Source organism: Hyperolius riggenbachi, chromosome 10 (genome assembly GCF_040937935.1).
Source record: "Hyperolius riggenbachi isolate aHypRig1 chromosome 10, aHypRig1.pri, whole genome shotgun sequence".
In the NCBI taxonomy this organism is placed as follows: domain Eukaryota; kingdom Metazoa; phylum Chordata; class Amphibia; order Anura; family Hyperoliidae; genus Hyperolius; species Hyperolius riggenbachi.
The window spans coordinates 241,626,877-241,639,830 of record NC_090655.1 but is presented as its reverse complement, the minus strand read 5'-3'; the positions used below and the strand labels follow the sequence as shown (position 1 = coordinate 241,639,830).

Sequence of the window (12,954 nt, the reverse complement as noted above, 5' to 3'; positions counted from 1 at the left end):
GGTGCTATCAGAAGAAAGTGCGGGGTCCGTTGTTGTAATGTAGGCCGTAGTGTGGCAATTGGTGGGGGATCAGCATATAAGTGACCTGATTGGAGTGGCAACAGCAAGAAGGCATATTCATCTGTGTGACAGTGTGTCTCAGGGCGACAAAACGATAGGAACAATCTAGGTCACTCAGCGGCTGAGATGGACTGCCCTGGTTGCCCAGATCCGTGATGGATGCTGCTGTCCCTGTTGAAGCTGAGTTGATGGCATGGGCTCTGCTGATATTCCAGCTAATTCAAGATGCCGACATACCTCCTCTAGCAAATGGCACACATAAGTTCTCCCGTCATGGTTGAAGGTGAGGGAGAATGGAAAGCCCCAGTGATACCGCACCGGGGACTTCTGCAGTGACAAGGTGACAGGCCGCAATGCTCTGTGGCACTGAATGGTAGTAGGGACTAGGTCCGCAAATAGCTGGATTGTAGATGGAAACCTGGACAAGTCATCTAGAGTCTCAGACCTCTTCAAACTGCAGTTTTATTGACAAGTTGTGAAAAATATCACCTTGGAGAAAACTCAGGAGAAAAAGTGCTCGATGGATATGGATTATTCTCAGCGAAGCCGGATCCAAATAAGGCAACAGCGTGCTAAACAGATTGAGTGCCCTGCCGTCCGACACCATTTCAGGGAGGCACCTAATGCGCATATTGGCTCGCCTGCTTCAATTTTTCAAGTCCTCCAATTTTAGCTCCAGGGCCTCTATTTTAACAGCTTGTTCATCGAGCTGACACTTACTTACTTATAGGGCCTCATTGATCGAGTTCGTACGCTATTCTAAGTCCTCCACATGGTCGCAAAGCTCGTGTATGTGTAGGGAGATATCGCCTACCTCCTCCTTGAGCTCTGTTCTAAAGACACGCTGAATGTGAATGCTGCCTAAATATCTATTCACAGTCCTGAAGCCCACGTCTGATATAGTAGTATAATGAACGCAATACTGTACAAATACTGACTTTGGAACAAATATATGAGGGTTGCAGTTCCTCTATTCCCCACAAGATGGGGGTGTCACTTATTTATGCGGAATGGAAACCAAATACAGGAAGCTATCGATGAGGAGTAAATACAGAAGTGACATTGCTGGGACTGGCAGCAGTAGAGGTAAGACGACAATGCAGTATAATCTCGATATAATAAACTCAGATATAGTAAACATTCTTGTATAGTAAACTAAATGTCCAGGTCCTGGCCGGGCACCATTATAATTATTTAGGAATAATGTCTGGTATAGTAAACCCTGATATAATCGAACTCCTGTTATAGTAAACCTGTTTTTGGCCCTTGCTGTATTGTGTATCCAGGCAGCTATAGTGGAAAGTGGGCGGGCACATGTGTCATATATCAGTTAGAGACCCGTGAGCCACTGGCAGCCATTTGTAGCCTGATTGCTATCTGCACAATACTCTGAGCCTGTGTGGATTACCTAAAAAGCACCCGCCAGTGAGACCTATGCTTCCTGTGTAAGCAGCTGTCTGATAACTGAGGGAATTGCCTGTCATCTGTGACTTGCTTGTGCATGGCTGCAATGCTGCAGTATCATTCATGCTGGACAGATGTGATCAGAGGAGCTCACTATCAGTTCTGTACCTGCATTAACTGGTGAGACCTATGCTTCCTGTGCAAGCTGTTTGATTGTGTGTGATTATTGCATGCAAATCCCTGCATATTGAGCACTGTCTATTTTGAGCTAGTTTAAAAATTGTCTGTGCTTGCTTGCTGAAGCACTGAAAATAAAAAAAATGACGACTCCTTCCTGATGTTGCTGTCACTTGGAGCTGCTACATTTGTCACCACTGTTGTCTTCTGGTCCTTGTCTACTACCTTGATAGCCGGTTGGTTGGCTAGAGCCTGTCTGTTCATCTGGATGTAGACGTCCTACAGGAACTTATCTCTGTAACCTTCTGTGGGATCTCCTATCATTTGGGAGGGTTTATCCCACATGATGTTCCTGTACACAATGCAAGCTACAGCATGTGGTTGTGCCATTCAGTGTTTGCTGTCCCTGCCTGTGTCTTACACCCCGCCTCTATGTGCTGGACTGTCCCTGAGGCTTCTCTGTACAGCCTGCACCTTAGCTCTGATGTGGGTGATCTCCACTTCTATGGATCTGGTGCTTAGTGCCTTGTCTTGTTCTTTTACTTCAGGTTTACTGTAATATAAGGTATAACACTCAGCGAATATTGATGCAGAGTGTGTGGCACATGTAACACTTCCCTGCCCTAATACAGCTCAGATTCCTGCAGTCTAGACAATTCTCATGTTGTTATCTGCTTACAGATAAAGACTTCTTGTATGGATCACATGACCACACCAGTGAGGATGGAAGAGGACTGGAGTCACATGACTGAGAGGATATTCAACCTCACCCTGGAGATCATCTGCCTGCTGACCGGAGAGGTGAGGAGGATTCAGGGAGGTCACATGGCATTACTCTTATTAAAAAAATCACACACACTTGACCTGGGGGGTGGAATATAATGAGCCATTGAGTACCAAATTGAACTCCTAATGTTGGTGGGCACAGGCTATGGCAGAAAGTGTTAACTCACTTGTTGCCACCTCTTGCCAATGTGCTGCACACCGCTCTCCATCTTTCTGACACTACCACTTTCTGGCTGTGAAGGTGGAAGTGTCAGGTAGATGGAGAGCAGCGTGCAGCTCAGCCATGAGAGGTGATGACACAAGTGAGTTAACACTTTATGGTTCGGCCTGTGCTTACCAATGAACAGGTGCAATTTTGTACCCACCAGCATGTCCCTGGTGGTGAGTAATAATGTGGGAGGGTCACATGACATCACTTTTATGTCTAAAAAAGCAAACCTGTATGCCTCTAAATGGGGAATTGAAAATTGCGCAAAAGGTGGATCAGCGCAACACCAGGCCGCCTCCGAATGGCCTCCATCAGAGATGCGCTGAGCCCCCCCCCAGGAACTACAAACGCACCTTGAACCCAAACAGAAGCTCTGCATATACACCAAAAGCATGGCTATTAAGTGGGAGCAGCTGACCAAAAACGAATTACATTAGTACATAGCAAGGAAATGAGCAGCGCTACTTAAAAACAGACTAGTGCCTACCTGCAAAAGAGTGCAAGCCCCACTTGTGGGGTCGAATACACACCGAGCATACACATGACCTGTCTACCACTAGAGGAGGATGTTGGTTTCCATTAACAGCTTGCATGCAACCTATTAAGTACTCGTCCCTCCCACTGCGAAGAAGTCAATCCTCCATGGGAGGGGCCTAACACTAACTAAATCCTAACCTATGTATATGCATAGCCTGGGTGCGGCTAATCAAATAAAATTGAAAATTGCGCAAAATGCTTTTGTTGTATATGCAGAGCTTCTGTTTGGGTTCAAGGTGCGTTTGTAGTTCCTGGGGGGGCTCAGCGCATCTCTGATGGAGGCCATTCGGAGGCGGCCTGGTGTTGCGCTGATCCACCTTTTGCGCAATTTTCGATTTTATTTGATTAGCCGCACCCAGGCTATGCATATACATAGGTTAGGATTTAGTTAGTGTTAGGCTCCTCCCATGGAGGATTGACTTCTTCGCAGTGAGAGGGACGAGTACTTAATAGGTTGCATGCAAGCTGTTAATGGAAACCAACATCCTCCTCTAGTGGTAGACAGGTCATGTGTATGCTCGGTGTGTATTCGACCCCACAAGTGGGGCTTGCACTCTTTTGCAGGTAGTCATTTCCTTGCTATGTTCTAAATGGGGAAGCCTCTGGATCCTGATGAAGCTTCCTCCTCACTAGAGGGGATCCAGCACTGGCTCCCCCCAAAATTCCCTTGTCGCCATTTGTCAGCGTTGTGCACAGGCACAGTAACGGCTTTCTGATGAGCTCCAGTGGAAATAACTGAGCACGATCAGGTTTGCTCTATTGCGCAGGCACAGACGAACCCAATTGGGTCCACTGTAGCCCGAGGGGGAAGACGCTGGTGCGCCTGCGTAATCCGCCGAATGTAAATGTAATTGTTAGTGTCGCTGTGGGGGAGCCAGCACTGGAACGAACTGGCTGAAGAGGTTAGGGGAATCCTCATTAGAATTCAGAGGATTATCCCTCCCGAGGTAATTACCTCCAAGGTTATTTTCTTTCCCTACAGCTTTACTTTAGGCAATTAAGTACCAGCAGCCTCTGCCCCCTCAATTGCCGCACATACCCACTGAAACCGCCGTCACCGCCGCACGTGGGCCACCCACTTTGCTGTCGTCTCTATGATGGCAAGAGTTCCTCTGAGTCGGTCAGGAGCCACTTTCATTGGCTCCTGACTGTGTCTTTTAATGTAACCCAAAGGGAGTTGTTTACATTGAAAGACAGGTCCAGGAGCCATTGAAATTGGCCCCTGTCCCCCTCACAGGACCTCTGCTGTCATACAGACAGGCAGAGCAAGTGAGCTGCAACGGGAGACGGCGGGGAGACAGCGGCGGGAACGTCGAAAATAGTGGATGCATGCAGCAGCAGCGAGTTGAAAACTACGCCCTGGCAACCAGATCAGCATCAAAACAGGGCGTAGATTTCAACAACGGCGGTCCGAAAGTAGTTGAAGTGGTATAAAACTCCAAAATGCATCTATGCTTTGAATCATTCGGCACAGCACAAACTACCAAAGACATCATTAAATTTTGCTGGGCAGATTATCAGACTGTCTTGTAATGAAGTAATTCCTGAGCAATAATGTAGATTAACACCAACTATGTGCCGCACCATCCACACAACATGTGCCTTGACTACATAAACTAGGAATTCAAAGTGGGGGAAAGAAAGGCCAGATCATAGCACCTCCTGTTCAGGTGCAAATTGGGCCTCAATATTTTCATATATATGTCATACCATGGCTCTATCTGAACCACTTCAATTAGCAAACCCGGGTTCAAAACACCATATAAAGTGAATGCAAGATTGCGCAGAGCCGTTTCTTAATGTATAGGTTTTGCCTCATTTTTGTATGCACTTGTATATGACATGTATATAAAAATATTGGTGACCAAGCAGGGGATTGATTATTTGTGGTTTTAAAGGACAGCTGAAGGGAGAGGGATATGGAGGCTGCCATATTTATTTCCTTTTAAGTAATAGCAGTTGCCTAGCTGTCCTGCTGATCCTGTGTCTCTAATACTTTTAGCCATAGACCCTGAGCAAGCATGCAGCAGATCAGGTGTTTCTGACCTTATTGTCAAATCTCATAAGATTAGCTGCATGCTTATTTCTGGTGTGATTCAGACACTACTGCAGGAAAATAGATCATCAGGGCAGCCAGGCAACTGGTATTGTGTAAAAGGAAATAAATATGGCAGCCTCCATATTCAATTTACTTCAGTTGTCCTTTAAATGGTTTTATGTTGTGGAAATATTTTGAAATGAAGATGTAATTTGTAACTATACAACAGGTGGTGCAGTGATTTCACAATTCGTTCTTCTACTTTAAAAAAATATAGATAAGTGTATATATAAAATCTGATATTTGTAGAACAGCAATCTTATCAGTTTGCTCCTGGGTAAAGAGGAAACTTAAACTTTAAACACATCAAACAACTTAGAAACCATTTATATTTTTTTTGAGTAGTTTTATTCTGTGCTTAATGTTTTAGCCCAAAGATGAAATTTGAGTATCATATCACTTTAATAAAACACAGACCTGACTAGAGAGGCGAGGAGGATTCTGGGAGGTCCCGTAACATTGCTGGTGTTTTTTCAATACAGGGATTTCCTCCTGTGAAGTCTGGTGATCGGGTGACAATCACAGTTCCCCCACCTCACTTCCTGGTACCTGAGAGAAACATGAAGAAGATGATTCTACAACTCATCATCAAGATCAGTGAGTTGCTGATGGGAGAGGTGAGCAGTGCTGGGAATTATTGGACATTGCCCAGTAATGGCAAGGGAGATGTCTGGATGGTGACTGTGTCATTGTGTGTGTCAGGTTCCTATAGGTTGTCAGAATGTCCCATCCTTCTCCTCCAAGGAGGAGTGGCAGAATGTAGAAGGACTTAAATCCCTCTCCAAGGACACCATGATGGAGAATCAGCCGCCCCTCACATCACCAGGTAAGAAGAGACTTTCATTTTTTGTAGAGGTGAGTGCAGTACAGAGGGTCCACCTAGATCCCCTCCCCATCATCTGATAAACACATAGGACCTGATGCACAAAATCATGGTAATACTGTTGTGTACAGACAGCGCACAACAATATTATCCTTACTTCCGGCAGTAAGTACAGCGAGTTACCTGCGGTACGCGAGTTGCAGGACCTTTGCTATGGTAATGTTACTAGTGAACATTATCATTAGTAACACTTCTTAACATGGTAATGGTTGCACTACTTGAGTACCGCAGGTCACACTAATAGCGTAACTTGCGGTACTTGCTGCTGCAAGTAAAGGTAATTTTGTTGTGTTCTGTCTCTACACGGTGACGGCAGTATTACCATGACTTTGTGCATCAGGCTCATAGAGACAAGGTATTCAGCTATAGTGTGCTAGTGTTTTCTACAGATGGATTCAGTAACAGAAACCCACCAGAGAGATGTACAGGTCCTCTTTATTCCCGGGATTGTCCACTGGAAGGTCACACCATCCCCCACCATTATCAGGTTGGTGAAGCTGAAAGTTTTAAGTACAAAAGTTTCTATGTGGTTTCAGTTTACTAAGTCTTACCATTCTGAAAAAAATTCTCTCTCTGTTTTTTCCTCTTTTTTTTTTTTTTTTTTTTTTGAATATAGAGTGTAGAATTTACTATTTTAAAAACTGATACTGAAGAGAGTCATGTGAAGTTTCAACAGCAATCTGAAGTGGAAGGTAAATTACTAAAGTCAATAAAAAAGGAAGAAGAAGAGACTTATGTGAGGAGTGATCAGCAAATTATGGAGGAGGCTGACATGGTGAGGACAATTAAAGAGGAAGAAGAAGAGATGTTTGTAAGAGGTGATTGTCTCTCTACCGAAGAAGGTGAAATGTTAAGGATAACAAGTGAAGGAATGTATGTAAGAAGTGATCATCAACGTATGGAACATGACAGCAAAATTGTAACTATAAAGGACAAATGTTCTCTGAATATTAGCACAGGTAAGTTGTAATTATCAAATGCGGAACTAGTTTTCATTTTTACCTGACAATGTTAGATTGGGCTAGTTGTAAATCAAATGTTTAAGTTAAGGCTACTGAGATCAGATGAATGGGATCAAGTTAGTGATGGGTTAAGAGACTTTTTAGGTACAGGACAGGGTGAAAGGTAGGAGCAGGTGAGGCATACAATTTGGGACTGGTTGAGGTACATTTCTATTCCTCAGTATAACATTATAGTCCAAAGAAATGAAGAGAAGATACTGTACACATATGAAATGCTCATCTCCATTCCTCAGTATAACATCATAGTGCGTAGTATGTTGGCGCTTTATAAATACAATAAATAAATAAATAAATAAATAAAATAATAAATAAATAGTGCCAACAAATGAGGAGGAGATACTGTACACCATATGAAAGGCCAATCTACATTCCTCAGTATAACATCATGGTACCAACACATGAGGAGGAGATACTGTACACCATATGAGAGGTCCATCTCCATTCCTCAGTATAACATCATAGCACCAACAAATGAGGAGGAGATACTGTACACCATATGAAAGGCCAATCTACATTCCTCAGTATAACATCATAGTACCAACAAATGAGGAGGAGATACTGTACAAAATATGAAAGGCCCATCTCCATTCCTCAGTATAACATCATAGTACCAACACATGAGGAGGAGATACTGTGCACCATATGAAAGGTCCATCTCCATTCCTCAGTATAACATCATAGTACCAACACATGAGGAGGAGATACTGTACACCATATGAAAGGCCCATCTCCATTCCTCAGTATAACATCATAGCACCAACAAATGAGGAGGAGATATTGTACACCATATGAAAGGCCCATCTCCATTCCTCAGTATAACATCATAGCACCAACAAATAAGGAGGAGATACTGTACACCATATGAAAGGCCCATCTCCATTCCTCAGTATAACATCATAGTGCCAACAAGTGAGGAGGAGATACTGTACACTATATGAAAGGCCCATCTCCATTCCTGAGTATAACATCATAGTGCCAACAAATGAGGAGGAGATACTGTACACCATATAAAAGATCCATCTCCATTCCTCAGTAAAACATCATAGTACCAATAATTGAGAAGGGGAGACTGTATATTGAATGAAAGGTTAAACTCCATTCCTCAGTTTAAGATCATAGTACTAACAAATGAGGAGGAGATATTGTACACCATATGAGAGGTCCATCTCCATCCCTCAGTATTACATCATAGTGCCAACAAATGAGGAGGAGATACTGTACACCATATGAAAGGTCCATCTCCATTCCTCAGTATAACATCATAGCGCCAACAAATGAGGAGGAGATACTGTACACCATATGAAAGGCCCATCTCCATTCCTCAGTATAACAGCATAGTGCCAACAAATGAGGGGGAGATACTGTACACCATATGAAAGGTCCATCTCCATTCCTCAGTATAACATCATAGCACCAACAAATGAGGAGGAGACACTGTACACCATATGAAAGCCCCATCTCCATTCCTCAGTATAACATCATAGCACCAACAAATGAAGAGGAGATACTGTACACCATATGAAAGGCCCATATCCATTCTTCAGTATAACATCATAGTGCCAACAAATGAGGAGGAGATACTGTACACCATATGAAAGGCCCATATCCATTCCTCAGTATAACATCATAGTACCAACAAATGAGGAGGGGATACTGTACACCATATGAAAGGTCCATCTCCATTCCTCAGTATAACATCATAGTACCAACAAATGACGAGGGGATGCTGTACACCATATGAAAGGCCCATCTCCATTCCTTGTTATAACATCATAGCACCAACACATGAGGAGGAGATACTGTACACCATATGAAAGGTCCATCTCCATTCCTCAGTATAACATCATAGTACCAACAAATGAGGGGGAGATACTGTACACCATATGAAAGGTCTATCTCCATTCCTCAGTACAGCATCATAGTACCAACAAATGAGGAGGAGATACTGTACACCATATGAAAGGTCCATCTCCATCCCTCAGTATAACATCATAGCTCCAACAATACTGTACACCATATAAAAAGGTCTATAAAGGTCTGTCACCATTCCTCAGTCTAAAATCATTGTACCAAAACAAATGTGCTTAATGCCTTCATGTCAGGTTGATTTTTACACACACAGACACATACATGTTTCTGGTTTTGCTCAGTTGCTGACCAAGAAATGACCAGTCTATAATGGAATAACAACAAAAAACAGTGCCCCAAAGTGAGAGCTTGATGTGAATTGTAATAAATGAAATAAGTATTCGATCCTCTAACAAAACATAACTTAGTACTTTTTGGCAAAACCCTTGCTGGCAATCACAGAGGTCAAACGTTTCTTGTATTTGGCCACCAGGTCTGCATATATCTCAGGAGGGATTTCAGTCAACTTTGCAGTTCCTCTCCAAGTCAGTAAGGCTTCAAGGCTGATGTTTGGGAACTCGAACCTTTAGCTCCCTCCATAGATTTTCTATTGGATTAAGGTCAGGAGACATGCTAGGCCACTCCAGGACCTTCATGTGCTTCTTCTTTAGCCGCTCTTTTGTTGCCTTGACCGTGTGTTTTGGATCATTGTCATGCTGGAGTACCATCCACAAATCAATTTCAGTGCCCTGGCTGAGGGAAGGAGGTGCCTCATCCCATACATTGTCCCATCGATGAAGGGAAGGTATCTTGTACGCTTAGTTTGAAAACACCCTCATAGCATAATGTGTCCACCTTCATGTTTGATGTTGGGGATGGTGTCCCTGGGGTCATAGGCAGCATTACTTATTGATGCCAAAGAGCTCAATTTTGGTCTAATCTGACCACAACACTTTCACCCAGTTTCCCTCTGCATCATTCAGATGTGCATTGACAAACTGCAGACAGGACTGTACTTGTGCTGTCTTGAGCAGGGGGACCTTGCAGACTCTGCAAGATTTGAGTCCTTCACGACATAGTGCGTTACTAATTGCCCTGAGATCATTGACAAGTTCCCTTCTGTGTAATTCTGGGCTGCTTTGTCAAAATTCTTCTGATCATTACAACTCTACGTGGTGAGATCTTGCATGGAGCCCCAGACAGAGGGAGATTGACAGTTATTTTGTGTTTCTTCCATTTGCAAAGTGTCATCCCAACTGTTGTCACCTTCTCACCAAGCTACTTGGCGATAGCCTTGTAGCCTGGTACAGCCTTGTGCATGGCAACAATCTGGTCCCTGACATCCTTTGACAGCTCTTTGGTCTTGACGATGGTGGCTAGTTTGGAATCTGATTGATTGCATCTGTGGAGAGGTGTCTTTTATACAGGTCCGGTAATAAGTGGGTTATTACCGGACCTGTATAAAAGAGGAGACTCCTAATGTCAGCTTGTTACCTGCATACAGTGAAGACCTCTGGGATCCTTAAATCTTGCTGGTCGATAGGGGATCAAATACTTATTTCATCAAGCAGTGACTTTGGGGCAGAGGGCTTTTGAGGGTTATTTTGTTGTTATTCTGTCTTTCACAGCTACATTAAACCTTCCATTACAATTATACACTGGTCATTTCTTGGTCAGAGGGCAAACAAGCAAAATCAGCAGGGGATTAAATAATTATTTTTATCACTGTATATACTATATGACCTGTGAATGTACAACTGGAAAATATAATAAAACTAAAATACAGTTTTTAAATATTACATCTCTCAACAGATGGACATGATGTTGGGAACTCTTCAGAGGAACATCTTCAACCAAGGACTAGAGCACCGATATCACATCAGACCTTTCACACAAGTGTCTATCCCTTCTCATGTCCAGACTGTGGAAAAGGTTTTAAACATAAAGGAAACCTTGTTAGACACCGGAAAAGTCACACAGGCGAGCGTCCTTTTTTATGTTCAGAATGTGGGAAAGGTTTTGGTAGGAAAGGAGTTCTTCTTAGACACCAGATAATTCACACAGGCGAACGGCCTTTTGCATGTTCAGAGTGTGGGAAATGTTTTTCTCAGAAAGCAAGCCTGGTTACTCACCAGCGAAGTCACACAGGCGAGCACCCATTTTCATGTTCAGAGTGTGGTAAATGTTTTGCTCATAAAGCAAACCTTGTTACTCACCAGAGAAGTCACACAGGGGAATGTCCTTTCTCGTGTTCAGAGTGTGGGAAAGGTTTTAGTAGAAAAGGAGACCTTCTTATACACCAGAGAATTCACACAGGGGAACGTCCGTTCTCATGTTCAGAGTGTGGAAAATGTTTTGTTCGAAAAAGAGAATTTATAATTCATCAGATGAGTCACACAGGTGAGTGGCCATTTTCATGTTTAGAGTGTGGGAAACATTTCTCCAGGAAAGGTGCTTATCTTGCACACCATAGAATTCACACAGGTTAGCGACCTTTTACATGTTCAGAGTGTGGGTAAAGTTATGGTAGGAAAGGAGACCTTCATGTGGGAAAGGTTTCTTCCAGAATGGACATCATCCTGTTTACCAGAGAATTCACACAGGTATGCATCCTTTTACATGCTCAAAGTGTGGGAAATCTTTCTGTGCAAAAAGAGACATTTTATACTATTCATGCACCTGAGCGGTCTGTTGTATGTTCAGAGTGTGGGAAATCTTTCTGTGCAAATAGAGACGTTTGATATGATTCATGCACCTGAGTGGTCTGTTGTATGTTCAGAGTGTGAGAAAAGCTTCTATGAAAAAGGTAGGTTAAAACATCACCAGAAGGTTCAAAAAGCAAAGTGTCTTTTTTTAATGCTCAAAGTGTGGGAAATGTTTCTCAAAAAAGATCATATTACTGCACATCAAAAAAGCCGCACAGGTGAGCAACCTGTACAGAGTATGGAAAATGTTTTGTCCAGAAAAGGAGACGTGTTATACGCATGAGAAAACACACAGGTGAGCAGCCTTATGGATGTGCAGAGTGTGGGAAAAGCTTTATAGAGAAACGGCAAGATAACCATCAGAGAGATCATGATCCTTGATTGACATGACAATTAGTAATGAGTGTTATTGTTGAATTTCTCCTTATACCTAGTAGAGGCTGATAGAGGCTTTGGAGGTTAAATAATGGGCCAGCACAAGGGCTATACCTTTTAATCTTGGGCATTAGCTGCCACACTTCTTTATACCTTATCCTAAGGTAACCCTGAACCCAGCTAGCTGCCTTGACACGATGGAGAGCGGACGTGAGGGAGAGGCAGATGACTTCCTGGGTGTTTTTTTGTTGTTGTTTTTTTTTGGGGAAGGAAGGGGGATCAAAGTTAGGGAGGAAATGTGTGGGCACAGTGTGGGAGGAAGGGGCGGGCACAGTGTGGGAGGAAGGGGCAGGTACAACGTGGGAGAAAGAGGCAAGCACAGTGTGGGAGGGAGGAAGGAAGGGGCAGGCACAGTGAGGGAGGAAGGGGCAAGCACATTTTATAACTTAACATTTTTAGTCCATGACACAAAGAAAGCCATTTCAGTGCAAATAAACATAACACTGAAACTAGTCATGGAGCCAGATGGATTGTGGTGAAATGTGGCCCTCAGCAAGGTATCAGCATTGGCTCCCTCCTCATTTTGGTAAAGGTGGGCAGGCACTGGGGCTCAGAGGAGGTGGATGCCAGGCCCTAGGCATGTCCCTCACTTGCCTTGTCGATAATACAGCTTTGCATGGAAGGAACTGTGTATCCTCTACAATGTTCCCTTTATTCTGCATCACTCCAGTAATGGAGAGGAATTGTGTCTTAGCTGTAGCCAGGATGTCTGTCTGCTAACAGAGGCTGCTGTGCAAGCCACACACATTGCAGTGCATTTGTACAGACTTTGTGTAATCTTACCATGTGGA

General features: G+C 43.4%; 1 protein-coding gene across 1 annotated transcript; it reads left to right on the top strand.

The window, feature by feature from the left end:
- The first annotated feature begins 1,109 nt into the window (after nt 1-1,109).
- On the top strand, nt 1,110-12,375 carry LOC137535050 (zinc finger protein 154-like). Its single transcript, XM_068256816.1, has 7 exons — nt 1,110-1,146; nt 2,323-2,442; nt 5,753-5,887; nt 5,973-6,096; nt 6,543-6,640; nt 6,770-7,112; nt 10,836-12,375. Exons 2-7 carry the CDS (start codon nt 2,338-2,340, stop codon nt 11,510-11,512), a joined length of 1,482 nt encoding a protein of 493 aa, XP_068112917.1. The 5' UTR covers nt 1,110-1,146; nt 2,323-2,337; the 3' UTR covers nt 11,513-12,375.
- Nucleotides 12,376-12,954: the final 579 nt, after the last annotated feature.

Coding starts and splice junctions, on each gene's coding strand:
- LOC137535050 (XM_068256816.1), top strand. CDS start 2,338: ATGGATCACATGACCACACCAGTGAGGATGGAAGAGGACTGGAGTCAC. Junction 5,888..5,972: donor GTGAGTTGCTGATGGGAGAG/GTGAGCAGTGCT, acceptor TGTGTGTGTCAG/GTTCCTATAGGTTGTCAGAA. Junction 6,641..6,769: donor CCATCCCCCACCATTATCAG/GTTGGTGAAGCT, acceptor TTTTGAATATAG/AGTGTAGAATTTACTATTTT.